At 43.2% G+C, this 27,732-nt stretch overlaps 1 protein-coding gene across 1 annotated transcript; it reads right to left on the reverse strand.

The window, feature by feature from the left end:
- Positions 1-51: 51 nt before the first annotated feature.
- LOC117771748 (E3 ubiquitin-protein ligase UHRF2-like) lies at positions 52-26,326 on the reverse strand. Its single transcript, XM_034602474.1, has 16 exons — positions 26,174-26,326; positions 18,404-18,805; positions 16,593-16,906; positions 11,273-11,491; positions 10,848-10,957; positions 10,564-10,750; positions 9,465-9,588; positions 7,748-7,855; positions 7,545-7,649; positions 7,323-7,429; positions 6,701-6,863; positions 6,459-6,596; positions 4,958-5,192; positions 4,589-4,737; positions 4,160-4,258; positions 52-3,986 (listed from the first exon to the last, which is right to left on the reverse strand). The coding sequence occupies exons 1-16, from the start codon at positions 26,324-26,326 to the stop codon at positions 3,840-3,842; spliced, it is 2,760 nt and encodes a 919-aa protein (XP_034458365.1). The 3' UTR covers positions 52-3,839.
- Positions 26,327-27,732: the final 1,406 nt, after the last annotated feature.

A 27,732-nucleotide genomic window follows, 5' to 3' on the forward strand; every position in this document is an offset into this window, starting at 1 on the left:
AAAACGTAGCCTCACTAAAATGTATATAGAGGACAAAAAGAAGAGAAGCACTTTTTTTTTCTGGAATCCAAATATTTAATAGGTACATATCAAGTATTATTATGACATGTATAAAATTTCAGATCACAATATGAAGCAATGGAACTCCTCAGACCGGCATACGCTGCAATGCTCGAGGTTGCCACATAAAAAAATGTCTAATGATTAAAATAAGAAATAGAGAAGCAACTAAAATGGTAGAAAAATGGCGTACGGACATAGATAATACTAAGCATTCTAAGAAAATGAGTTTTTCTTCAACAGAGTGCGATAGAAAATGAAAAAAAAGAAACAACACAGCACTGAAGCCAAGCGTCCACAAGACGTCTAAAAATCGTTAGTACTGTAGGTTCACGGAGAGCAGGAGACAGCGGGGTGGGGGGGGGGAGAGGAGAGGGAGCGAAGGTCACAGCGGAGAAAGAAAGGAGGGAGATTCGCTTTGCCAGGAAGAAAATAATCTTTCGAACAAGACTAAGCAACAGTGGAAGAAATGCACATCACAGTTAGCTTTAAAGACCATATAGCATATTGTACTTGCATGTTGAAAACAAAGAAAGATCCTGAATGGTTGAACGGAAACGAGGACGTCACCACTAACAAACAGCTTCGACGCGTCGTCTCAGCTCGGCAGAAAACATGGCTTTACCTTGAAGGCTGTTACAGGTGAACTTGATGGTGTCGGTGAACGAGGGGGCGACGCTTTCTAACAAAAATAATTCACACTTGGAAAATATTTTGAATATTTTATCTGAGCCTCGGCGATCTGTGCAGATCTCAGGTCAGCGGCGAGGCTCTGCTGCTGGCTGCGTGCTCTCCATGGAATGGTTTTGTTTTAGTTCCCATCAGGCCTGCCAACCCTGGACATTTTGAAGTACCACTTCAGTACTGGGAAAATTTAAATCTGTTCGCTGCTTAAAATAAAACTTTTTTTTTTACTCTGACAAGCTGAATAATACAAGCATTACTAGGTGGAGGTATTGTTACATAGCCATTAAAAGAGGGCAATAAGTGCATTAAAAAGTCATGGAGGGACAATTTACACTGCTGGAGGCTGAATCCACTGGATAACAACCGATAAGTAAAGGTCTGTAATAAAAAACAGGATTTTAGTTGCTTATAATCAAACAAGAAATAATCTTTAACTCTGTTCAGACTTGACAGAGAATTAAAGTCTTTCAGAGGTGGATAAAAAAAATCTGTTCACTTAAGTATCGTAATTTTTCCTTGTTATTTTAGGATTCTTCAATCGCCATGTTGAGTCTTGAATTAATGTTTAGTTTAGTATTTACACTGAGTGTAATAAGAGCCGGCAGCTACAGGGTAGAACACGTCTTTATTGGCCTATGGCCTTCTGAGTTATCATCTTAATGACAGACTTCTTGTTAGGTTTGCTTAGCATGGCTTTAAGAGCCACGGGGTTTATTCATAGGAACGATGCAGCTGGAATAAAACTCTGTCATTTGATGTGCAATGCAATGAGAAGTGTAATGTTGTTTTTATCCCCTAGTCTAGTATTAGAGAAGTAAACAAATACAATCTAGAAGCAAATACCAATTGCAATTAAGACCTGGAATTGAACATTTGGAAACATTTTGAATATTTGAAAAACTAAAACTGGGATTTGGGGGATAAATATTGTTCAAGCGCTTGTCTCTTTTATTCGCCTCCACCTGAGGAAAGCTCACATCCCGTATACAGTGGTAGATTAGCCGTGACACCCGGGGATGCAAATTAGTTTCTCGGTTACGCAATGAAGCCACATGGACATTATCCAGAATAACCAAAGTAAATCCAGTAGTTCTGACTATGGGGAAGACAAAAAATTTGCTTTACCTTGCACTTAAACGCGTTTTGTTGTATTAAAGTGTAATGAGACACGCCACCTATTGAAACATTCCATAATGTATTAATACAACACATGCACCAGTGAACTTTCACATAAGCACTGTTGAAAACCTGCAGAAGTATAATTCTAAATCAGTAAATTCCTGATTATGGAACAGATTAACAACTTAAAGAAACTCTGGGGCTTCATTTACTGTACGTGGGTGAGCGATTGCACGATTCAGCAGCGCCCCTGAGCCTCTGATGGTGCGGGTCCATCGTATTAAAAAGCTCTTTGTGAGGCCACAGAAATCAGTGGCCTTGTTTTTCAGAGTCAATCATGACAAAGTGAGACAGCTGCACGTCCGCTCCCTGGACCTAACTCTCCTCATCCTGGTTGTGCAATCACTCACTGGATTAATTTTTTTTTCCTGAATGGAGGAGAAGCAGATCAGGGCGAACACCCAGAGCTCTAACAGGAAGAACAACGGCAGATTAATATCTATGCCAAACGTCTTTGTGTGGAGTCCTGATTGATTGCGGTTGCTTGGTAACACCAGGGACGACCACGGCGTGTTTGAAATCGATGTGCAAAGCAGCGCATGTCACACTTCACGAGCATTTCAGAGAACCAAATCTTTTTGTGATCTCATGTAAATCTTTAATGCGCATTTAGATCTGGTCGACGGAAGGAAATAGCAGGAAATACTCAGGTAATGCTCGAGGACGATTTAGTAGATTTCAAGTATGTGAGAACTTCATTTATGGATGAATAAAATATTTATACAGTGTTAGAGGTTTCAAAAGTGCTTATGGTGGAGATCCAGACGTGTGTGCTCGTTTATCTTGTCCTTTTATTTCAGCTGCATGGAAGTGGAAAGAAAAAGTGCCATGCTAAAGAAAAGATTATAATTTGTGTAACATGCATTTTATTTTTTAGGAGTGATTACTTTTTCAGAAATTGATTTTTGTTTTTACGCCCGATCTGTTCTCAGCCTCATGTCTTTGGTGTGTTTGCCTTGTTTTCACTCCACATTAAATCTAAGGACAGAGCTTTCATCATTTTTTGGGGGGGGGGACTCGCAAAGTATTTCACAAAGTCGTGGTTCTAACGGAGCCAGAAATCATCCGACGCTCAAAACAAACCGGACACAGCTGCCAATTTCTGCTCTGAAAGTTCACCCAGCGTGGTGAGACATTTACTAATCTTATTAGCTCGGAGCATGGCAGTGGCATCGTTCCAAGTGACACGAGAAGCTAGCGGGACGCTAACAAATGCTCCTGATTAACCTACAAAACGGTAATAAAGTGCTCCAAGGTCAGGAAAGATTGTGTGCTTTGTCTCGTATATAAATGAACAGAGATTCTATCGTATGATCGTTTCAACGTTGTGACAATTACCATTATATCACTCTATTAACCTCCCTCCTTTATTTCCCACCTGAGAACAACACTCATTTTGGTGTGAAGCTCCATAACGTGGTACACAAAATGCAAACAGGTTGGCAGGGACCTAATGGCCGACTTCATGATATTGCTGGGGAGAAGTACGCACTCTAACAACGTGCAGTTCATTCACGGAACCAGCGGACGAAAAAACTGTAAAATGAGCCGAGAGATTCAGATGATGAGTGGGTGCGAGAGTCGGGGCTGCTTTTGTTTGTGCGTTTTTGTGGCAGGAGTAGGGAGGTTTAAAAATGTCCTTGGTTGAATTTCAGGCTGGTGAAGTTAATGGAGACAGTCCAAGTTCAACAGATGAGGTCAGTCCCTACTGAGGTTGTTTGTGTATGAATGATTGTATACAATAAATGGTTGTATATGCAATATACATTTGCCCGTTGGTAAGTACGGTAAGTGTGCGCGATGCTTTTTAAAGTGGAGCTCTAGGTACTTGACGGTATACACGGGTGCACAGAACGGCTGCTTATGTGCGTTTATGTACGTGTTCTACGTATAAATGGGTTTTTATTTCGACCTCATCGGCCCTTGCTGTAGCCGGGAAAGAACTGGTCGAGCAGCATCTGGAGCATCTTGTTTTGGGTCATGGCGTAGTCCTTGCCCAGGTCGTGGCGGCAGGCGGGGCAGGTGTACACCTGCGCTCGAAACGACCGCTGGAGACAAGTCTGAGGGGAGAGAGGAGATGATACGCAAATACAACAATAGGGATTATTTATTTTTGTTCACATTTTGGCTTCATTTAGTTGGACACATTGAAGGAGAGACAGGAAACGGGGGCCTTCTGCTCAAGGCATATGGGGACATTAATGTGGAAACACTGCATCCACTCAGTACGCACCTTGCAAACGTTGTGTGAGCAGGCGGTGGTGATGGGTTGGTAGGCCAGCTCCTGGCAGCACACGCACATGAAGATCTGCTCCATCTTGCGCAGGAAATTCTTCATATGTAAAAAAGACAAGAGACACGTGAAGCGGATGAAAAAGGGTCACAGGCAGTGTATCACAAATTTAAAATGATCATTTCAGTCTCATCCTTCCAGAAATATATCTACATCGAAGTCTCCCAAAGAAAAACTGACTGATGAGTCTGGAAATCAGAAGATAAGAGGAAACAGATCCGGTTGAGTGAATTTCAGTTTTATGGATGAGTAGTTTTCAGTGAGTTCTCTCTTAGTTCTCTCAGTCTGCTGCACTGTGAGATGCTTTGTGAACAGTGTTGAGGAGCTCGAGACGTGTTGAGTGTGTCAGTGTGTACTGGGGATTCATACCGGCCCCTCTTTGAGGTTTTCCATGGCTTCATCCCAGAGTTTCTTGTTGGCTGTGTCCTCTCGGATCAACTGCTGCTGCTGCTCTGACAGCTGGAAGGTCTCCTCCATCTTCACACGTTTAGACGGAGGCTCTGCTGCTGGTGACGACTCTGCACAACACACACGAATAGGACTGAATCCACCCGGCTACAATGATGAAAAACGAAGAAAACAACTGGGGGAATCCTTATTGTGTTTTTTAGCAAACAAATATAAAATATTTCCAAACTCTCTTATAAAAAGTTCTGCTCCCCATGCTGTTCTCACCTGTCCTCTTCTCACAAACACCATGTCTGACCTGCTCTGAGCTTCAACTGTGAAAGCACCCACCACTTTCTCTGGTGGTCATCTCCTCTCCGTTACTTTGCATCTCCTCCTCTTCCACACAGGCCATCGGCTCCATGTCCTCGTCTTCCTCATCGAACTCCTCTTTCTCCTTGATCTTGCGTTGTCTCCGTGGCCTCCCCCTGCCGGGATGGTGCTTACCCCGGCCGCCGCGACCAGGTCTGGCACAGGCCTCCTTCTTTGTTTTGTTAGCCATGGCCGCCAAGTAGCCCGGCGGGTACTGCAGACACAAGGGAGAAATGAAAATCAAGCGGACTGCTATCTTAAAGATGTATATGTTTATAACGGGAAATAGCAGGTGTCCTTCATAGTGGCCTTTAGTATGAAAGACACAAAACATATATAAACAGGATTTCTGCAGGTTTCAACAAGTTCAATTTAGGACTTTTTACAAAACCATGACAAAAGAAATTCAAGACCTTTGTCAAGCATGATAAATTTGAAGGAACATAGGAGATATGTAGTAACCGTCTATACATGATTTATTTTTTTATCACTGTGTGACTAGAGGTGTGCATCTTCACTGGCCTCATGATTTGAGCTTTAAAAAAGTATTTTAGACCGTTATTACAAGTGTGCTGTAATTTACAAAATAAGGTTTTCAATTAAAAAATCTGACTACGACAGTCGGTCTATAACAGCGCTCAGTGCTCTCCACACTGATCTGACCTTCATTCAGTTTAGACTTGTGTGCTGCATCTTTAGCCTTCACTTTATCAGGGTGGCCCAGGCTGCCCCCCCCCCCCCCCCCCCCCCCCCCCCCTGGTAGCTCGGAGGTCCATTACTCCGCTGGTCAACAGGAGATTCTGCTCCTCTGCTCTTTTCTAATCACTCACACTGATGTGAGCTGAGTTTTTATAAAAACCTGCTGAATTCATATTTACGTTCCTGGATAAACGAGGCGTCGCTTCTTCTGCTGCGAGGAAGTAAAAAAAAGCAAACTCTAAACTTTAACTTTAAAAAAGAATCTGCGGGATGTAATTCTCTCCTATCTGCAGCCTGTGTGTGTGTGTGTATGTTTGTGTTTGTGTGTGTGTGTGTGTGTGTGTGTGTTAGTTGGTCGGATCATAAATCTGGATCGTTCCGGTCACTTTAACCCTGATGTCCTGGCTGTGCGCATCGTGTTTAAATACGAGCCTCACAAACGATTCATAGAGCGCATTAACAAACACAAAGTAAATGGAAGTACTGTTCAGGTCCTAATAACTTCTGATTAGTGTTGCTGTTTATTGCTAAAGTGTAAAGTGAACACAGGTCGGCAGGAGAGTGGAGGGACGACACTCAGACAATGCGCGTCTGTTCTGGTTATAATTATGCAGCGGCAGGACATCGCTAAAAAATCGATTATGTTCTGTCTCTGCCTCGATACAGAGTCGTCCACGAATTGAGAAATTTCCCCACCATAATATAGAGATGCATTATGGGATATCTCTAGTGTGTAAACAGAGATGTTCACAAACACGTGCGGGCACATTCCCAGTCTGACCTGAACAGCGAGGCCCAGTTTCTTGATCCTCTCTAGTCCTTCAGGCGTCCACGGTGCTGGTTCCAGGTCATCCCGTCTCAGCAGGTACCGCCACACCAAGTAACCGCACTTTCCAATCTCTGGCCAGTACTTTACCACCTTAAAATCCACATGCAAATAAAGCATTAAATACTGGTCATCAAATTTGAAAAAAAGTCTTTTCTAAGTCTTTTTTTAACCTCTAGGAAAAAGCGTGTCTGTACCTTGTAAATACCGTCATAGCGGTTTCCTTCCTCTGGGGCGTATTTGCTGATGCGTCGACCTTTGGAGCTGCGCACGACCCTCACCGGCTTCCCCGCCCGCCAGTTCCTCGACTCTGCCCCGTCTTTGTCATTCAGAGGTGCGTCGCAGTTTGAGGCCAATGCCCTGCAGGAGCCGGGATCCAAGGGAAAGAGCTTTGTGTTTACTAAGTCTGTCCAAGGATTTGGGATGTTAATGAATGTTAATGAATCAGTTGTTATTAGGAAACTAATCCCTTAAGCTTGTTTTTGAAGAAAAAAACCCAGAAAGATGTATAAAAAATATGTGAGCTCTGCCTTTTTAAAGTTTAATTTAAGATATGATGAGGCCCGTTTGAATCTTTCCTCTAAGACACGATTGTTTAAATAAATACCTTCAGATAATATATCATTGAAGAGTTTTTCAGTTTGACCAACTAAACGTGACTCAATGGAGAGAAATTCAATAAGACAACAGAGTCCAGGAGCAGTCATTCCTTTTTATAATATCAAATATTATATCTTGCACTAACATTTCTATGCACCTTAAAGTAATGAATCGTATCAATGGGGTCAAACGTATGTAGTTGGAAGGCCACTGTCATACCTGTTCATGTGTGTCAGGGTCTGGTCAAATGAGTGCTCTCCGATTCGTTTGTTTCCCGAGAGGTCACGCCCCCCGCTGCCTGTGTAGGTGAACTCATCGCCCCGGTCCTGCAACACACCACAGAAAAAGTGATTGCCAAATTATACCATAAAAAAATCCCTTAGTTCTTTATTTCATATGACTGTAAAATATCTTCAAAAAACAAAAACACAAACAACCCACCACTTCATCCTCAAAGCCCCCGGCCAACACCAGCGAATAGGAGCCATCGTTGCTGCGTCCATGGATACCACCGACATGTGGCCTGTGAACACCTGCCTCGCTCACCTGAGGGGATAACAGCATTTTAGATTGTACTGATAACATCAAATTAATAAGTAAACTGAGAGTTGATCAACATGTGAAGCACCGTCATGGTAGCTAACCTGAACTCTGAATTTCCAGGTGGTTCCAACAGGAACTCCAGGTATTGGTCCATAGTGGTTTGAAGGGACAATTGTGCATTCTTTAGTACGCCCCACACAAGCCATACCCTGCAAACACATCCAGAAGGAAGAACACAAAAACATCATTAAAAGGTCCATGTGCATGAAAAAACTCGTAGTTGTGTGATGTTTAAGCACAGGGTGGTGACGTGTATGTCAATGAATCACAAGATGAAGATTTGAGGACGTTTTACTTTTAGAAATGACGATCGTTTTATTTCTATTTTGGAGGAACATGCGACATTAAAAGGGCGAAAAGAAAAACTTTCAGCAGAGAGAGAAGAATTTTCATTTCAGCGTTATCAAATTGCGAAAATGTAAAAGTCAAGTTAAAATGCTGTGTGACTCACTGCACTTAAATGGTGCCCAAACACACAAGCCAGGCTGTTTTCAATTAGCCCTCAGAGAAAAGAGCATTCTGGTAAAGAAAGGAGTTATTTTTCCGTTGGCAGTTCCAGGAAAGTGGCTAAGTCATGCTTAATGGCATTGTTCACATTACACCACGGAGCGGAGCGTCAGAGTCGCAGCCAGGACAGAATGGAAATGAGCCACACAATATCTCAACGTGTTGCCACGGAGGAGATTTTGGAGTAAGAGTGTTAAAGAGTATTCTTTAAACAGATGCTTGGGGAAAAAATAAAAAAACAAATTTAAATACATGTCAGCTGTCGTCCTGTCTTATTTTCTGCCTCAGCAACTAGAATGAGATAATTTCACTTTTTGCCAACCAAAACTAAAAAGTCTGAAAGTAATTTTCCAGCCATTGCCCTCTAGCACCGTGACGAAGTGAAAAGAGGAACCGAATGCTATAAATCAAGCCAACATCATTAATCTGCTCCAGGAGCCAGAGCTTAAATTAAATTGATAATAAATCGCATGTGGATTGGATTAAAACCTTCTGATCAGGGGTGTGTTCAGGAACATACAAACTCAGATTAAGCATAACACAAAACACAGAGCAGACAACAACTTACTCTAAACATAACACATTATTAAACATAGATACACTGAGGAATGAACAGGGTTACAAGAAGTAATTGGAATAAAATGTAAATGCCTGAATATAAACCCTGAGGACGTCTATGGCTTTGTCCCAATTCAGAGGACGCGACCTACACGGTCTACGCAGCTCACGAAGGAGACGATCGTGTCTTTGTGATGCAATCCGTCTCCAAAGGACGCTGTCCCTGAACTGAGATACAGCTATTGTCTTCTTTTAAGTGACTCTTTGATTATTTCCCGATGTGTTACATTGTCTGGATTCGGTCTCAAGTGGATTTGATAATGTCATTTCCAGATGTAAAATGTAACGTTTAAAAAATGCGGGACATTATTATCAGGTATTATCAGAAACATGGTTGTGATAGGACACATTTTTTTATCATAAAGCTGAAAATCCTTTGTCTATCTCTTGTACTGAGCTGGTAACATGGGCCTAAGCATGCCCACTAAAAGAGACACATTTTTTGTATTATTTAAAATCTGGAAAAAGTTAATATCGCTGAGAAACTTTTGACACAAACGTCTTCTCCATATTCATCCATGTAGACTTTGCTACTTCTCGTCGGTTTGAAGGTGAACCGCGGGCCTCCGCTCGGGTTTCCTGTTTTACCTGCGCTGCTACAGAGCAGCTGTCAGTCCACCCGGCGGCTCTCACCTTTCCCCAGTCCCTTTGACTCTCAGTCGTCGCCGAAGGCATCTTGGCTTTCTTCTTGCTGGCTTTGAGCTTCTCTCCGGCTTTCACCACCTCGCTGGTGTCATTCTTACAGGTGGGACAGTACCTGGCAGAGAGAGGAAATCGTTTCTGAGGCTACAGGAAGGTGTGTACGTGAGTTTGGTGACAAGTGAGCTCAAAATAATAAGAGCTGTTTTAATATCTGTAATCCAGCAGTTACAGATCTTAATCGGTTATATTCAATAAAAACAATCTAAGATCCTTTTTTCATACCTTAAATTGTTGGATAAATATTTTTTGGCAATTGTGTAGCTGTTCTCTTATATTTGACTGAACATATTAAAAACCTGTGTAGAGTAAATATGGATGTGAGCAATACAACTGGTTGCAATGATTTTATATTATATTTTTGCAGTATTTGTTCACAATGTCTGGGTCAGTGTTGTGTTTTCTTATTTGAGTGAAACGATCTACACCTTGGGACGCAAGACACATTTCAGATTTATTCTTTCTGATAATAAAGTGAGATCAAATCAAACGTCTTGAACAAAATTTAAGGTAGAAGGAGAGAAATGCTTTCCCAAATTAGCTAGAAATCCCTGAGATTTGGTAATAAGAACATTAAAAGGTACTTTATGTCTGTTGCCAAACATAGTTACAAACAATTGATTGCTCTCATCAGACTATCCTATGCTTTAAAACATGTGTGGGCTTGATTTTTAAACATTTAACTTGAATAGATCCTGGAAAGTAGAAATACAAGTTATGAATGCTGCCATCAGTTGTGTGTTTAAGAAATGTAAAGCAGCGCATGATGCTGGAAGGTTCTTTCTGCAGTAACTGCCAGACATTTATTCACACCCTCATCTCTATTTGGCAGAGAGACACTTTCAAAGCCACTGCATTAGATAAACTCACAGCTGTGTCTGCGTCGTGTCATTATTTTATATTGACTTTAACCTCAATCACCGTTTAATTACTGCTGAAATGCACTTCAGCTCATACCCAACACCATTAATAAACCTTATTAAATTTGCTGTGTATCACTGCATCTCGAGGCTAATTGCTCAGCTACACTCACCAGTCCTCGTCGTCTGGGATGGTGGCCAGCGGCGGGTTGAGGCAGTAGATGTGAAACGCCATGTTGCACTCGTCGCACAGCAGCTGCATGTGAGCGTCCTGCTTGCCGCCGCACACGCAGCAGGAGCAGAAGCGGCACTCGGCCTCGGGGTCGGCCTTGCAGTGCTTGCACTCTGGTCCGCTCTTCCCTGCAGCCAAGAACAAGGAGTAATAGGTTGATGATCGGTACGGCAGTGCTACGTTATATAAAGTTTTTGTCACTAGTTTCACCGCATCTGTGCATACGTTTAAATTGTCCATCTGCAGCTGAGAGTGCGCAAGCTCCTGGTTTCTCCATCTGGTAGATTTCATCCAGAAACTGAACCTTACAATCCCCAATCACATCTCCGGGACCACTGGACAGAGGGCGAGAGACACGGAGAGACAAAGGCAGAGACAAAGGCAGAGACAAAGCGAGAGAGAAGAGAGAGAGAGAGAGAGAGAGAGAGAGAGAGAGAGAGAGAGAGAGAGAGAGAGAGAGGGAGAGAGAGAGAGATGAGAGCACGAGAACAGAAAACCAAAGAGGAAGATGTAAAGATGTGTTACTGAGAGTGTGACACATGAAAAAGGAGTCACACATCTTGGTAAACAACAAAAAATTGGCCAAGAGATATGAAAATGTAATAGTTCTGCCTAACGCCCCCCCTCCCGCCGAGGAGGAAGATCCTCACCCGAGGAGGATCTTGACTCGGAGCTCCTTGTTGGTGCGAGAGGCCTGGTTGAGCGTTTGAATCTCGGCGTCGAACCAGAAGCCCCTCTCATCTGGCGTCTCCATATTGTAGTTGACCATCACATGCATGCCCACCTGAAGCTGGTCCCACCGCAGCAGGGTCCTGGCGCGTGGCCGCACGTCCCGCAGTCGCATCGCCACCACGCCATTCTCCGGGTAGCTGCGGGAGACAGAAAAGGGAAAGAGGGAAAGGGGGGGCAGGTTTAGATGTGTGAAATATTTATATTTGTTTGAGAATTGCTTACATAAATTAGCCTTATGAGCCATGAGATGGTCGAGCTGCAAATGAGAACTTGATCAGTTGTATCCTAATGAACAATGTCCATATCCTCAGGAAAACATTATAATACTCTGGCCAGTAAAAAGCAGCTATTATACAACAACACAATGTGTTCTGTAGAAACAGATGGATGTAATAGAAGCTATTTAACAGCTCAATGCAGTAAGCCACAGAATGCAATAAAGATATAGACCTCCCTGTGCAGGAACATGCATTTCAACAATAGGAACGAAAAGAAGGAAAATCTGATTATTAAGCAATTGAATTGGCCTCATATTATTCAAATGTGATTTCAGCCACCTGATCTGCCTCCTTCTATCAAATCAGTAAAATCAGTAAAGCACAACATTTTAACAAACGTTTAAGCACAGATGTACTTTAAGAAAACCCAGATTGAAACACGGCCAAAAATACTTTCCGCACCAAACATGTGGATTTAAACATGGACGACCAGATTTAGACGTTATGTCCTCAGGGCAAATTCCACAGATGCAATAAGATTTTTTTCTCCCTGACACTGTGTCAGAAACACTTCTGACACAGAACGTGAAAAATGATTTAACATAAATAACTTTACTACATTTTTCCCTCTACAAAACAAAACCATCAGTCAAGTCCTGCAGATTGTCAAAGACTCGCCTGTTCTTTCTATGACACATTTGCACACAGCTTTCTGACTGGGGGTTTTTAAAGCCAAGGATTAAGATGGATTTTCACCACTATGGCCTCCGCCCAAATTTAAATTTAATACAGCGACCTTACAGCCACTGGCAAAACACTGGTCTTAGTTTAGTGAACGTTGGACTCCTGTGTGTGGAGACATGAGTCAGTCCACAGAACGTATTTGTACAGGACCAACATTTGTTTTAAGGAAGCCAGACATAACAGAAACATTTGAGATGTAACAGGTGTGATTTAAACCTTTGACCCCACTGAAATGAACGGCAATGTCTTTTAGGGATGGTTCAACATTTTCGGGAAATATGCCTTTTCACCTTCTAACCACAATGCTGGTCTTGTCGTCTTTGACGTCACCTGAGGTTGCCAGGCAACTAGCCGAGACTCCAGGAAGTTACGTCCCCCAGCCAATAAATAGTCCGACACATGACCCCCCCCCCCGTAAAACTACGACGTGTCCTTTTCGCACTTGGGTTTTTGGACAGATTAAATAAAAGAGAAAGATTAGGGGTTAGTGGGTGGAATTGACAAAGCAAATCTAGCCGTTTCCCCTGTTTCACCCAGCAGACATGAGAGAGGCATCTTTCTTCTTATCTAACTCCAGGCAGGCAGGTGAAACACAATTTGCCAAATATCAAACTATTCCTTTAATGATTCATCAAAGACTCAACGAGAAACACACGTTTTTATTGTTTTCTGTTGGTGAAAAGGGTCTTTGTTGTTTTTGTGGCACAATCTGTGGCACAATTAATACCATTTCAAATGTTCCTCCTTTCACCAAAGAAGAGCAGAACAAGTGTTAAATGTCTACGTTGGAGTGGATGAAGTGAGGTTAACTGTGCAGGCTTCCTGTCTGCCAATCATAATTAAGCTGTAAGGATCTGGCCTGGCTCAGAGATGAACGGACAGCTCGCTCGCTCGCTCGCCTGCCAATAGCTGGAATTATGCTTACAGACGAGAAATGTGTTGCCGCTGAAGTTTAGCTGCACAACAGGGCTGCACACTCGAGTCCTCATGCACAGTGGGAAGTGAAGGGGGAAGTGGAGGATTGTGTGCTTGAGCGAGCACCACGTGTTTGCATTTTCTGGGGGAAAGCAGGGCCTAAACTGGGTAATTTCTCAAAACAGCCTGCACTGACGCAGAACCAGCAGACTGCCTGCTGAGCTACAGATAAAAATTACTGATGTTAACTACAACACCCGACATTTTGACATTGTTTTCCAGTCCGAACGTGTGCACTTAAGCTCTGCCTGGTTACTGACTGGGCCGTGGTGCATATTTTAAGCTATTGTAAACTGGCTGGAGAGAGGGCCTGCGGGGGCAGACTGTAAGAGTTGTTACAGTCAAGAAGAAGAGGCTGGGGCACAGTGCAGGGATTTCCTTTTTTAGGCCCAAGGGATTACTGTGGTTTTTAGTTGGAGGGGGGTTTGGGATGGGGGGGGGGGGTTATTACAAGCAACTAAACACACACAGACACACACACACACACACACAGCGGAGGAACATCAACCTGGGAGCACAATGGGACTCAGCATGAACAAGGAGGGGAACACGCAGAGCAACACGAGGGGAACAGAGGGAGAAGAAGAGTTTAAGGCCACACAGGCCTGGAACTGTCTCGTGTGCGCAGATCTCACAGGCACCCAAAAAAAAAAAAAAAAACCTCAGCAGCAAAGCCTGGGCGTCTGAATTCTAACGTTTGCCGCATCAGAACTGAATCTCCACACAGAGTCGTCACAGTGGCCGGACCCGACCTCTCACATTACAAAGTAAATGTAACTCTCGCCGGAGTTTTGGGAACACGGGAAAAAGACTTTCAGGCAAACAAGAAACCAAAATCATGTCAACACTCCCTGTAAAAGCAAAGTCCGCCTAAATGAATCTCAGAAACTTATTTCATCAGTTGTGAAATTGATATGATTTATCGACAGCGGGGCCGCTCTGTTCTGGAGCCACCATTAGTGCTGTGTGTGCTTAACTGAAGTCACCGTAAAGAAAAGGGAATGGAAGAAAATGAGAAATCCTCAATTTACTGATAAGCAGCATGAGGTAGAAATACTCCGACACTAAACAAGCTATCAGGATATAATTGCTTCTCAGTAGTAAAGGAAAGTGACTGCGGCCTCTCTTATCCTGGGCTTTGTGCGTAATTGAGGCCAAAATGAAAAGCTCTAACTTTAAAAAAATAAATTAGAAACAACTTTAATCTCACAATGAGGCGTTTTAAAGTTTTGTCACAAGGCCGAGGTTTTAAGGGACCAATTTGGTGATTTTCAATCAGAAGTATGTTTCTCTGATGTGGAGGCAGAGATTTCTCTCCTACTTAAAATCTCCATTCCTCAAAAAAACATATTAACTCACTTTAAGTTTAAAATGTAGTACATACTATCATGTAATGTAGGAACACACTGAAGCTGAGCTAATGTAAGAATATACAGATATAAAGTTTCGGCTGTAAAAGTAATCAGATTTTGTCAACAAAAACACTTAACTTAGTTGTTAAAGCCCTTATATAATTCTATACATGATAATTGTTACATGTGAGAAAGCGAAGCTAAACTGAAGCACACAGGTAGCAGCTGTGCTCAGATAATGGCCGACTGCCGCAGCTTTAACTCCTGGTGAGATCTCTTCCTCTGCAAATGTAGTTTTTATAATTTGACAGAGCCAGTCAAAGCCTCTCTTTGGTTTAAATATCTACATATCAAGGGTGAAAAAGTATAAAATATTATCCATTTAGATTTCTCTTCAAAGCAGAAACACTTGAATATAATGAAGATATTGTTAATCTTACTAGTAAGTTTTCAATGTGAAAGCTACGTGAACATAATTTATAGCTGCCTTAGCCAGGATTTAACCATGAAACTATATCTGGCTGTCTTGTTTTGGAGCAACACACACACACACACACTACACCCACATTACACATTTTACACACACAGACACACACACAATCTCAGTTCCTGGGAGCAGCTCTCTTTGATTTTGTGGCTCATTTCTTTCTGCACAAAGGTCCAGAATGGCTTAATGCACAGGGGTATGTGTGAAGGCGAAGCGATGCTACCCACCCTCCTCTTTTGGAATGACGCTCAGGACAGATAAGAATACTGAGTGTTTTTTGGAGGCCAAGTTACACAAGCAGTCATTGAACAGAAAATCGTTGTAGTTTGTTGCTAAGGATATTTTGTGGCTCAGATGGTGATGACGCAATCCACATATTACTGCGATGTCCTGGGTTTTAAACTATCAGGGGACCTTGTCTTTTATATCTCCCTCTTGAATGTCAAAAAAAGCATAATCTGAATAAACAAGCAAGAAGGTAAATATTTAAAAATATTTAAAAAAGAAGGGGGCCACACACGGGGTGTATTATTGGACCGTCCCTGCAGGATCACTCCTGTGCTGTTGCAAACGAAGAAACAACTAATAAAAGCAGAACCCTGAAGATTAAATATTGAGTAATATCCAGTGGGAATGATGTGTGCATGAAAAAAAACCTCCACAGATTTAATGCTCAACAACCCATGATACCGTTACTCTAGCACAGCATCCCATGACAGAATAACACATGCACGCACGCATCACGACAGGCGCAGCGAAGGAGAGTATGTCTCACCAGTGGCATGTTCACAGCAATTACAGACAAAGCTGAAGGAGGCAAGCAAAGAAGTAATGCTCCTGAGAACTCGTGAGTTGCCATGGAAACGTGGGCTTCTGAATGAATTTGCTGGAAAAGCGGGAGAGCGCGAGAGATACGAGTCCAAATTGTAGCATCGACTACACAAACCCCCTCTCTCCGCTCCCTAGGACTGCCAGGAGACAGCAGAGGCTGCAATTCCCAATGCGCCAAACCACTCGTACTGATGCTTGCAGTCACTCGTAACATATACTCAACTACACACACACACACACACACACACACACACACACACACACACACATAAGCCGCACGTATAATGTTTGGTGCACGTTTTTATCGAGAATGCCACACAACCGCACCTTGAGTGTTTAACATAGGCATCACTGGCAAGAACCGAAATCATTTTCGGTTGTGCATATGCAGTGAGGAACGTGCACATTCACGCCGTGCAGCACCGTGAATTCAATCCTAAACAGCAATTAGGGTGATTTCGGTTGATCCGACCCAGAAGCTGCCACCCTGACACTGCAGCTCCCTGACACCCCCCCCCCCCCCACCTCCGTGCCCTTTCATTGAAACCCGTTAAAAATAGTTTCTCGTCACTGCAACCGAAGTCAGCAGCAGCAGCAGCAACACACGGCAGCATATTGAGCCATCACTTACTCATCGTATTTAATGTGATAAATGATGTCCTCTTCTCTCTCCTTGCTCTCTGCAGCAGAGTCTGTCTGAGAGGTGGAGGCTCCGTTGCTCTCCGAGGCGAACACAACATTATTCCTGTTACTGTCTATGTTTTGGTCCTGGCCGGGGGCCGGTGCCTGCTCGGCCTCCAGCTTTCCGTTAGTCCTTTTTGGGGGCCGGCCCACCTTGCCCTTGGGGGGCGTTATCTGTCCTTTGGGAGCCTCTGTCACATTTTCGATGCAGGCCTCAAACCAGGCGCCGATGCTGACGTCTCTGCAGTCCACCAGCTCGTTAATCTGAGGAGACACAAAAGACAGAAATAACACCTGGTCTCTCCCGCACCCATCTGTCTGTTGTTTAAAGAAGCACACCGGCGTCTCTGCATGTTTTACACTTCACATAATTTAAATGGAAGTTTCACATAGATAAAATGTTTCATGCCCTGGGGAGACAGGTTGTTAGTTCAGTGTGAAAATCTATTTTCAGAGACGAATAGGAAATCCATCACACGCTTTTTGTTTTATGATTTCTGCCTATGAAGCTGATTAAAACGTGGACTACTGTGATTTTATTTGTGTATTGATTCATTCACTGTATTTCAAATTACTGATAACAGGTGGATTTACCATCTCAGACAAGGTTTAAGTCTGCAAATAGATTTGTTTGATGACATATATGAACTATTACCAACATAATCCTGGAAGAAAAACAAATTAAAATAAAAATTTGATATAAAGGGAGACGTGCAGCAAAAACAAAACCAAAAATGTTCTCAATTCTCTGTATGAGTGTTACATGATGTGCATTCTCAAATCTTTGCGATGCATTCTTGAGATGAACTTCGTCCACTGGTCGTATCTGGTTGAGAATACTGAGTAAAAGCCGAAAGCCTGTCGAGGCATGTGACCTTGATATCCACTGAAGTTGCACAATTTCCAGCTCATATACTTACACTTACAGTATTGATATTTGCTGCATGCTGGATTTGGACATTTGGCAACAAGCAGAGCCCAGTCCTACACAATAATTCTCAGACATGTGGGTCAGCCAGCCAGCAAAGATCAGTAACACTCAACTGAGCAGAGAAGAATAGACTCTCGGATTTATTAGCTTTGACTGTCCACTATTTGTAATGTGTACGTCGGTTAGTGACAGAAATTTAAAGACCTGTTTCTTATGTGTGGTTTGGCATGTGCCTCCCTGGAAAGATGAGCCATGAGCTTTATACTCCATGTAAATGAAAGGCAATCAGGTTACCAGATAGCGAACTTCGATAGAGTGAATAAAAGGGTACGTTTGGCACCGACACATGCACTTTCACACAAGGACACACATCAATACAAGTAGGTTCCATTTGTTTTCGCTAGAACAGCATATCTAAATAGTTTGGGGTACTGCACGATCGAAAGGGATAAAATGGAAGACTGGTGCAGATTAGATAAGAAAAAAAATCTGATTCCTTTCTGTGCTTTCTCTATTGGTAATGTCTGGTGTATAATACTCTAGAGAGGCCAATGCATAGACGCTCCTTATGCTACTGCAGAATAAACACTGACATCAAATCATCTTCACATTTACAAGGTCGTTTCACGTTTTTTAACATCACTGAAGCATGTGATCTGCTCGGTTTGTATTTTAATTTGACATTCAAACGTGAAGCCCTCCCCAAAGAATCTCTGTCACTTCGCTCGTTGGTCATGAAATTATTAAATGTTATTTAGCAAAGAAGCTGATCGGGCAGTTTCATGCACAATCTTGCAAATAGTTTTTAATATTGACGCTGTCATCCTCACCTTGTACACACCAAATCCTGGGTCAACGAGTGCGTTTCTGCTGGATGTAGGGGGCTGGGTGTCCCGTACTGGACTGGAGGACTTGAAGCCATTTTTGGTACTACTGGTTGAGTTACTGGTGACGCTGGTGTCCGGCTTGGTTTCCTTAATGATGCTGGTAGTGATGCTGCTGCCGCCGTCATTGTCTTTGTTGGTGTTGGTTTCCATATCAGCAGGGGGGGCGGGAGCTGGGGAGTTATGGCTTTCAGACCGGGAGTCGGGCGGGGGTGCTGAGCTGCAGGCGACGCCCGAGAAGTCCTTGGCGACGGGGCTGTCTGGAGGGTCGGTCTGAGAGCGAATCAGCAACTGGACGATGTCGTTGAGGCCAACGTTGTAATCAAACAGTGTTTGGCCATCTTCCATCTAAAAGGGCAAAGAAATATATGAACAAACAAATGGACAGATGCAAAAGCAATACTTGTATATAGTGCTAAGTAATAGCAATTATTTACATTGTTAATTTATCTACCGATTATATGTTAATTGCAAATTTAGTAATAACAATAAACCTCAAAGGTATTAAATTTGTGAAAATATAAAAAAGAAAATAAACATATTTTAGCCCAGACTTGTTTTGAAAACGTCACTACATCAATTAATTAATAAAGATTTTCTGTCAACTAGTTGTTACGGCAACGACTGCATCATATTTTTACCAGGCCCAGAGACGGTGTGTTCGAACAATGCCACAGATATTCCTTCTCAATTTCTTTTCCTCCCCAAATTTCCTCATCCCACGCGATGAAACGAGCACCGCTGCCTCGGACAGCTACACGAGGGTGCTTGTCAAGGACAAACAAAGAACACGTTAGACGGAGACAACGTCGAGCACAGTGAGAATAAAAACAACCGTGGGTTGATCGTGCACTCAACAGAGCCCAATTCTATACACACACACATGCGGCACTTCAATAAATCCACATGCCTTTAAACACACCAGTGGTGTTTAAGGATGTTGCTCAGGAGTCCACAGCAACAACATCTGTTGTCTGCTCTCAAATGGGCAAATGTTCAGCCACTGATTAAATACGTATAACTGTACAAGGTGAACTGCTTCCACTGATTTAGCCTGTGACAGGTGAAGAAACACATCAACACCTATGACTGGTATCCTGTCCTTACTACTGATTATATATGAACTGATTGTTTTTTACACATGTAATACAATCAACATGGATACTGAGCTGCAGCTCCGCTCGCTCCCCACGCCGGGTTTTCTACTGGAAATAAAAAGAAATAAAAGAAACGAATGCATGAATTAAAGTGATAGGAGATGTAGCTGTGGGGAAAGAAATGACTGGGTTGCTATGACAACCAAAGGAGAGCATCCCGTCAACCCCCCCCCGCCCCCAACCCCATGAACCTGAATCATGTATACAATCTCTGCCGACACCAACCCACTGCCACCGCCACAGCCATCAGTGACGGCAGGATCCTTTCAGGCAGCGTAGCACATGGGCGTCGGAAAATGGTTCTCGCTAAAAAAAAAACAAGCTCTTGAAATAAAAAAACGATGAGGGCCCCATTTCGAAAAACCCATATCTCTCTCCTCTACCACAACCAATCTCCTGTTAAGTATACAGTACGGCTACTGCCTACCGAATGGAGCTTATGGCGGACGCGCCAACTCATTACAGACATCAGCTTTTCTATCAGCCCTCAAACCCACAAGCCCATTGTGCTGGAGAGACAAGCATGGCCGCCACTCGCGCTCTCGCTCCCCTTCGTTATTTGACAGCGAGGAGGAGAGCGGTTGGAGGCGTGTAGCAGGAGAGCGGTAGAAGGGAGCGAGCGCAATTTCCCCATCCCTCCCCATTTTTTAATAGTCTCATGAAATTTAGATCAGAGGAGCAGCGGTGCAAACACAGCCATACAGTGGTTGCTATACTCACCTGTCTGTCTGTCTGTCTGTCTGTCTTTCACTGGTGGTCTACATCTGCTCTTTGTCTATCTCCCTCTCTGAGCTCAGAGTTCGATTTAGCCTCAGTAATTGTCTGTCCTCCGCTCTCTATCTGTCTTTTTGCCACTTGATACTGCATTAAGAAACGAGGCGTCCTGAACAGCAGGCAGCCGCGCTGTTGATGCGAGGTTAGACTCAAGTGAAAGGAAAACACAGAATTTCTCGCACTGCACCAAACCTGATAAATTCATCCGTGCTGATTGTACCTGCTTTTCCACGGTGACTTCATCGCCATCACAGTGATCAGTGTCTCGCTGTGAGGTTTTACAGCCACGAATTCAGTCATAACCAGCTCAGAAACTGAGAACCACCATCTGAACAGGCAAGGGGTAGGAAAAATGCTTCATATATTCACGCAGGGACAAGGTCTATCCGACAGAAATATTGGCACGTTGACCATTTCTGTTGTGTAGGACGAGTAACATCATAAAAGACGAGACATTTTCCTCATCATTAATAATGCAGAACAAAAAAGCACGTTGCTCCTCGTATCTTTATTATGTGACTGGGTGAAATGTTGCTATGTGTTCCAGGGGGAGATTTCAGTCCCGAGCACACATCACAACAAAGCTTTACACAAACCACGGACACTTGACTTAGATAATTTTCAAAGGGCTCGAACAAATCAGAAATCCAGATCTGTGCATGTGTGTGTGTGTGTGTGTGTGTGTGTGTGTGTGTGTGTGTGTGTGTGTGTGTGTGTGTGTGTGTGTGTGTGTGTGTGTGTGTGTGTGTGTGTGTGTGAGAGAGAGACAGAGGAATAAAACGAACATCTCCACGGGGCTAATTTTTCTCATTTGCAATTTGAAAGGTGATCTTTCAAACACTAATATCTTATCGTAACAGACACCGAAGTACAAGTACAGAGAGAGCGTCACACAAAGACAAGACAAAGACCTGTGGCTGCTGCGACAAAATCTACACTGACACCCATCTTGTCCTTGAACAAATCTGTTTTGTATTGTTTTGCATCTGCATCCAATAATAGCTTTTATAAGACAGAATCTAGGGTTGCACGCAATTATATTTTTATATTATTATTTTAATACTGTAATATTTTAAGGCTGTAACTGCTCTTAATGCAGAAATCCTTCTGAAATTGAAGCCACTCAGCAACACTTACTTAGTTTCAATGCCTGCCCAACAATGATAAAAACATATCAAGCTGTTAAAGAATAGCTGGAGTCAGAGCAATAAATCAAGAATTCACGGAGGCCTATTCAATATCAGCATGTAGTTCTAAAAAAAGAGGTTTAAAGGTGTGAAACACAACTCGGTCCACTCAGCGGGTGGAGAGGAGATTTCATAGCAGGGGCAGACGTTAGCAGCTTGTGCACAGGAACAACATCCAAACCCCAAACTCCTACTCCTACATTTCTTCCTCACCCCTTTTCCCCCGAGCAAAACAGGTCAGATTTCCCAAAAACAATGACATGGGATGTGCCATCTACCGCCACACTTCACCATCTTGTGGGGTTTTGTTGTCCCTCGTTCTGATTCAGTCATTTAATCTTCTTCCAAAATGCAGCTCGACGTTTGTCCACATAAAGGAGCATATTTCTGTTTTGTTCATTTGTTGTCCAAATTTATAAAGAGTTAATTTATTAGCTACTTTGGACAAACTTCCCTCTATTACATAAAGCAGTGGTTCCTAAATACCACTCTATCTATGAAGGGGCTATAAAAACCTACCCTTCACTTTATTGCATTTCCAACTGTGTTTATGTAAGTATGAATTGTGTAATAACTTTAAGAGGTAGCGAGTGAGTACTAATAATTAGAGAGCATTGGATTGGATTCCCGAGCAGCGTTTGACTGTCTATTAAATAAGCTGAAAATCAATTTGGACGTGACTGCCGGTTGCTATTCTGTGTTTCTTATTTCTTATGTTTACATTTAAGGCACGGATCGTGACAATGTTTTTAATTTCTATACGTTTAACATGTGCTATAATAGACTCAAAGAATACCCCAAACGTGACAAACATGTGAGAAATACAGGCGGGGATTATTGGCCCGAGAACTCCTCTGGTAATCTGAGTAGAAAAAAAAAATAGCACAGGAAGCCGTACTATTTACAACACACGTGCATGAGTCGACGGTGCAGCGATAGGACATATGAGCACTAAGCGAGGTAAAGCTAAGAGAAGGAGTGGCAAAACTATGAAAACATGTGGGAGTGTTGGAAAAGCCTGCAGTTCTCGACTAGGTTTAATGCCCCCCCTTTGTCTTTGCTCTTTGTTCGGCCTATCTGTCGAAGAAGGGTGTGACTGTGTACATGCATGGCTGCAGCCAAATCTGCTTCCCCTGGAATTGCCTACGAAAAAATCTACAGCTTAGCAATGCACAAAGGAAACCCATCAATCGAGCAGCCTCGACATCAATGCATGTATAATCAAATTGTGACGATATCTAGGTCACAGCAACTATTTGCGCGAAAGGAGGCAGTAAAGCTTTCCTACAGCCCGACACTTGGTAACAGAGGAGACGGCCCAACTATTTCAACGTGAAACATGTTGCTGCCTCCACAGGGAGAAAAACAAATGAACTACAGCCTCATATGTGAAGCAGACTGACGCATTTCAAGCTGAGGTTTAAAGCAGTTAATACTCCGAAAGCTTTCTTTTTTTTAAATTGGTAAATGAGAAGGCTCCAGTGCAAGTGAGAGTAGGCGTCGAGCAGAAAGGCCGCACGGACAGTGGAAGGTGTGTGTGAGCCTGCTCGTGAATGTGAGTGATATAAGACGTTGTTCAAAGTGAAAGAGAGAGAGAGACACGACGAGGAGCGTGCATGCAGGCAAATTGAAAAAGCCATTACAAAAAAAAAGAAAACCCTAACAAACAAACACTGAGGCAAAGTTGTGCGGCTGCTGGCTTGAGACCCCTTTCGACTCAAGGGCAAGCGTGACTTTGAACTGGTGAGGCAGCGTGCGCAGTGAGCTGGAGGGAAAAACAAGACGCCATTTTGAAAAGGGAATTAGACTGAGTTATTCTGCTACGAGTCTAAATCCTAACAGAGCGCCGGCATGGCTGCGTGCATGTAAGGGCAATAGCTAGTGCACGCTGCGTGTCACAGGCTCATTCCTTGTGTTACTTAACTCGTGGAAATCCCCTAATCAACCCTCCCCACTCCACTTTCCTGTGAAATGAAGGAAATACTGGGTTTACTACATGGGATCCGTCTTTGCAGCCACAGCTCCAACAGTGAAGACGATTCTAACAACACAGCCTAATTAAGTGTTAATGAAGCAAATGTAGAGGTAGGACATTGTATGGCCCGTCTGTTGAGTACATTCTGGGGTTTAAAGCAGGACAGTCCTGCTTTGTGCTTGGTCACTGTGGTGTTTTTAAGTTGCACAAGAGAGAAACTGCTCAGAACAATTAAAATAGCTCATGAATAACAAACGCCAGCTAAACAATGGATTTCACCGAGAAGAAAGTGTGCTATAATCGCCATTCCAAACTGTTTATATTATGTGCAGTATATACTACAGCCTCACAGAGTAGACAATAACACAAGCAGTGTACGACAGCACGACAACAGAGAGGATAATGGACCCGTCGATCGTGACGCAGAATCTCACGTCTGCCCGGCTTCATTATCATTTAATTACACAACAAGAAGTAGGTTATAAGTAGCTATAAAAGGAACTTCTCGGGCTATGAGACTGTCTGGCTCGTCGTGAGTGAAGGAAAAGTGTGACAAAATGTCAATAATGTGAGATCAACACATCATGTAGGCCGTTTAGTTCCCGGGGGATAATCGTCTTGGCTGAGTCATGCCGTGTTAATATCAGCGTTGTAATGTTTTCCTACGATGCTAAATAAAACATGGAGCCAGCATCCTGACCTGTATACTGTTTTCTGTTTATTACTGATAGAAGAGCTTCTGTAACGTCTCCCACATCGTAAGAGACTGTCAGTCTGTCTGTCTGTAATATATTGATTCTGTCATGTTTGTATATTTGAACATAAATAGTTAATGATACAGATGTCTGATCAGACAGAATAACATTTTTTGTCAAATCACAGCACTACACCTCAAAGTTGAGGATATAAATTTCAATCTACTACTTTAAAAGTTACATTTACAATAGGAATGTGTGTGTGTGTGTGTGTGTGTGTGTGTGTGTGTGTGTGTGTGTGTGTGTGTGTGTGTGTGTGTGTGTGTGTGTGTTAGATCATAAAATATGCCTTTGATAAAAAAGGCTTTAATGCATTCATGACACATACAAACATGTCCATGTCTATCTGAGGGCAGCATCTTAACAGTTTCCATTGGCATTTAATGACATTACACTTTTTCAATCTCTCTGTAGGAGAGAGAAAAACTACACCAACATCTGTCAGCGATAAAATATGAATCATCACATTCTTAACTTAACATGATTTCACAGTGTGTGGTCAGCGACTAAATATTCCAGCCTTGTTATAGCCTGACGACTAAAGACACATTATTTTAGTCTGACTTTGGTCTTGAATAACAATGTGTTTCCACCTCAGGATAAAGTGACGTTATAACACTGGCCCAAAAATATGTGTTTCTTACAGTACAGGTACTTGTATGTATTTGAAGTTCTGGATAGTATAGGATAATGTGATGTGTGATGTCCGGAGTCAAGCAAAAACTTTTCAAAAACATATAATACAGATATTTGTTTTGGACATTTCACTGTGTGATGGAAATGTAAAGGAATATAGCTTTGCGGAACATAAAGAGTCTCAGACATATACTGCAGGCTGCACTGCTGATGTAACCACACTTGTATAAATAGGACGTAGCAGAAAAACAGAATATATACGTAAAGATGTACCTCACTTTGCAACCTGAAAAATGAAAGATTAAGAAATGTTGACAGGATATAACATTTTGATTATCTACTAATTGTTTATTACATAGTGAGAATGGCTAGATTTTAAACTAGTCCTGAATTATTCCCCTTGCAAGCCAGATTCATATTTCACTGAAAGGAGTGTTTGGAGACAATCCTGGATAAACTACAAACGTGCAGATGTTGCATGTGCACCACTGGACTGTCAGGCCATGTGGGGCCAAGGTGGGCATCTATACAGCAGAGAGAGAGAGAGAGAGAGAGAGAGAGAGAGAGAGAGAGAGAGAGAGAGAGAGAGAGAGAGAGAGGTGTGTACAGTAGTGTGTACAGTAGTGACACCAGCGTGTAAACACAACTGCTGCTGCTACACTTGCTTATAGATGTCAGGGCACGTGGAGTCCGCTCCTCCCTCCAATTATCGTTCTATCATCATAACGCACGAGCCTCGGCGGTGTCTGCCTGGCTCCGTGCAGCTCAAACACAGACCACAGATCTGGAGGCTGGTGCATGTGTCAATCAGTAGTTGTGGAGTTGATTAAGTTGAACAAGCGAGCGGTGGAGGTGGTTTTGTTTTCATCGCACTACTTTCCATGGCCGCAGCAATGTAAACAAACACGTCTGAGCCATTTGTTGCACGCAGCTCTCCCTCAATCCCTCACAACAAACAACGTGAAAGTGGTTCATCATCACACGACCGTACACATCCAGGTCTGATCGGCAGGTTTTTTACCTCCCCGAGGGGGACGGCACCCCGCGTACCCCACGGGGGGGGGGGGGGGGGGGGGGGGCTCTTGCGCAAGAACTACTGGTGAATTCCCATCAAAACAGGAAGCTCGCATGGGTCCGAAACGGGCTCGAACGCCGAGAGGACCACTCTCCAGCAAGAGCTCCCTGCAAAAGCGCCCGGTGCGTAATGGCTGTGGCACACGAGTGTTGTTTACCTGCTTCCCTCGGTAGAAGAGGCGCTGCTGCTGCGGGCCCACGTTGAAGATGTCCTGTATTTTCAGCCGTAGAGACTCAATTCTGGTCAGCCTCGACAGATCCTCCACGGTTCGCGTCTCCTTCCCGTCTATAGTACGAACCTGGATCCACATCGCTGCGCCGCCCTGTTTACGCCTCGAATGAATGCGGGAGAAAGCGGCGGGGTTTTACGCGCGAACGTCGTTCACCGCGGCGGAGAGGAGGCGGAAACAAACAACAACGATAGAGATAAAAGAAATGTGTGCGCGTGTTTACGGGTCCATCGCGTTTTCCTCTGCAGAGGTAACGTCGGACTGGCTCGCGCAGGAGGTGTCTCACATGAGGTCGCGGCGCCAAGCAAATCTCGCGAAACAACGTCGGGAGCGAGTTTGCAGTTAAAGGCGCAGCTCACCTTTTCCTGTCATCACAAACACGGCGCGCACCTCTATTCCTTTGTAATTATACCATTATTACAGATGTTCTATGTGGTTTCCAATGCACGCTTTAAACAAATGCTCTGTTTACTGAAAGAACATCAATCAAAATGGCTAAAACAAACAAATACAACACAACGAGGGCCTATGTGGATCCCAAGCCCTCTTTTTCTTCAAGCAAATCTAAAAACACACATCACCCATCATCTCAAATCTCTACACTGGCTGCCAGTGAGCCACAGGATTGAGTTTACACTTGTTTAAATTGCTTACTGGAGCTGCTCCCAAATACATAACAGACATGTCAGTCCGTTACAACCCTGCGAGACCCTTGAGATCAGCGCCCAGTGGTCTGAGGGTGGCACCCAAAGTCTAAACAGTGAGAAGCAGCTTGTAGTCACTGGGTGCAGCACAGTGCCTGATGGTCCTTGGAACTCTCCATCCATTGCAGTTTTTTAAAACCAGGTTGATAACTTCTTTATTCACAAGTGCCTTTAAAGGTTCAAGTGTGTAGAGTTTAGTGACATCTAGTGGTGAAGTTGCATGTTGCAGCTGAATACCCCTCACCTCACCCTCCAATTCCAAACATGAAAGAGAACCCGTGGTAGCCTTCAGTTGTCATGAAAACTCAAAAGGTGTTTAGTTTGTCCAGTTTGGGCTACTGTAAAAAACATGGCGGCCTCCATAGTAGAGAGGACCCGTTCCTAATGTAAATATAACGTTTTTAAATATAAAGGGTCCATTCTAGAGTAAAGAAAACAACAATTCACACAAGCCCACCCCTGGGCCCCTGCCTGATTTGCATGAAAATAAACCCAACAGGCCCAGTATATGTTTGCAGGAAGCAGCTTTAATAACTTCTAGGCTGCAAACAGATTTTTACCAGCTTCTTGACTATTTTCAAATCAAAATTTAAACCACTCATGTTCCCCTGGGCCTTAGATTGATTGCTTTCTGCAAGGCATTTTTATTTTTGAATCACAGTCTGAATCTGCAGTCTATTTTGTGATAAAAATGTGATAAATACATTTTAAAAAATGTTTTAACATTGCCTTGGATTTCATTGCCTTATATAAAGTAATTTAAATGACCTCTGCCTTATCCAT

The sequence above is a fragment of the Hippoglossus hippoglossus genome, chromosome 12 (assembly GCF_009819705.1).
Source record: "Hippoglossus hippoglossus isolate fHipHip1 chromosome 12, fHipHip1.pri, whole genome shotgun sequence".
NCBI classification, from domain to species: Eukaryota; Metazoa; Chordata; class Actinopteri; order Pleuronectiformes; family Pleuronectidae; genus Hippoglossus; species Hippoglossus hippoglossus.

Bases quoted from the DNA above. Each gene is read 5' to 3' on its own strand.
- LOC117771748 (XM_034602474.1), bottom strand. From the start codon at position 26,326: ATGTGGATCCAGGTTCGTACTATAGACGGGAAGGAGACGCGAACCGTG. The intron at 9,589-10,563 runs GTGAGTGTAGCT...TCTCTCTGCCAG, and splicing joins ATCCCAGACGACGAGGACTG to GTACTGTCCCACCTGTAAGA. The intron at 7,856-9,464 runs GTGAGAGCCGCC...ATGTGTTTGCAG, and splicing joins GTCAAAGGGACTGGGGAAAG to GGTATGGCTTGTGTGGGGCG.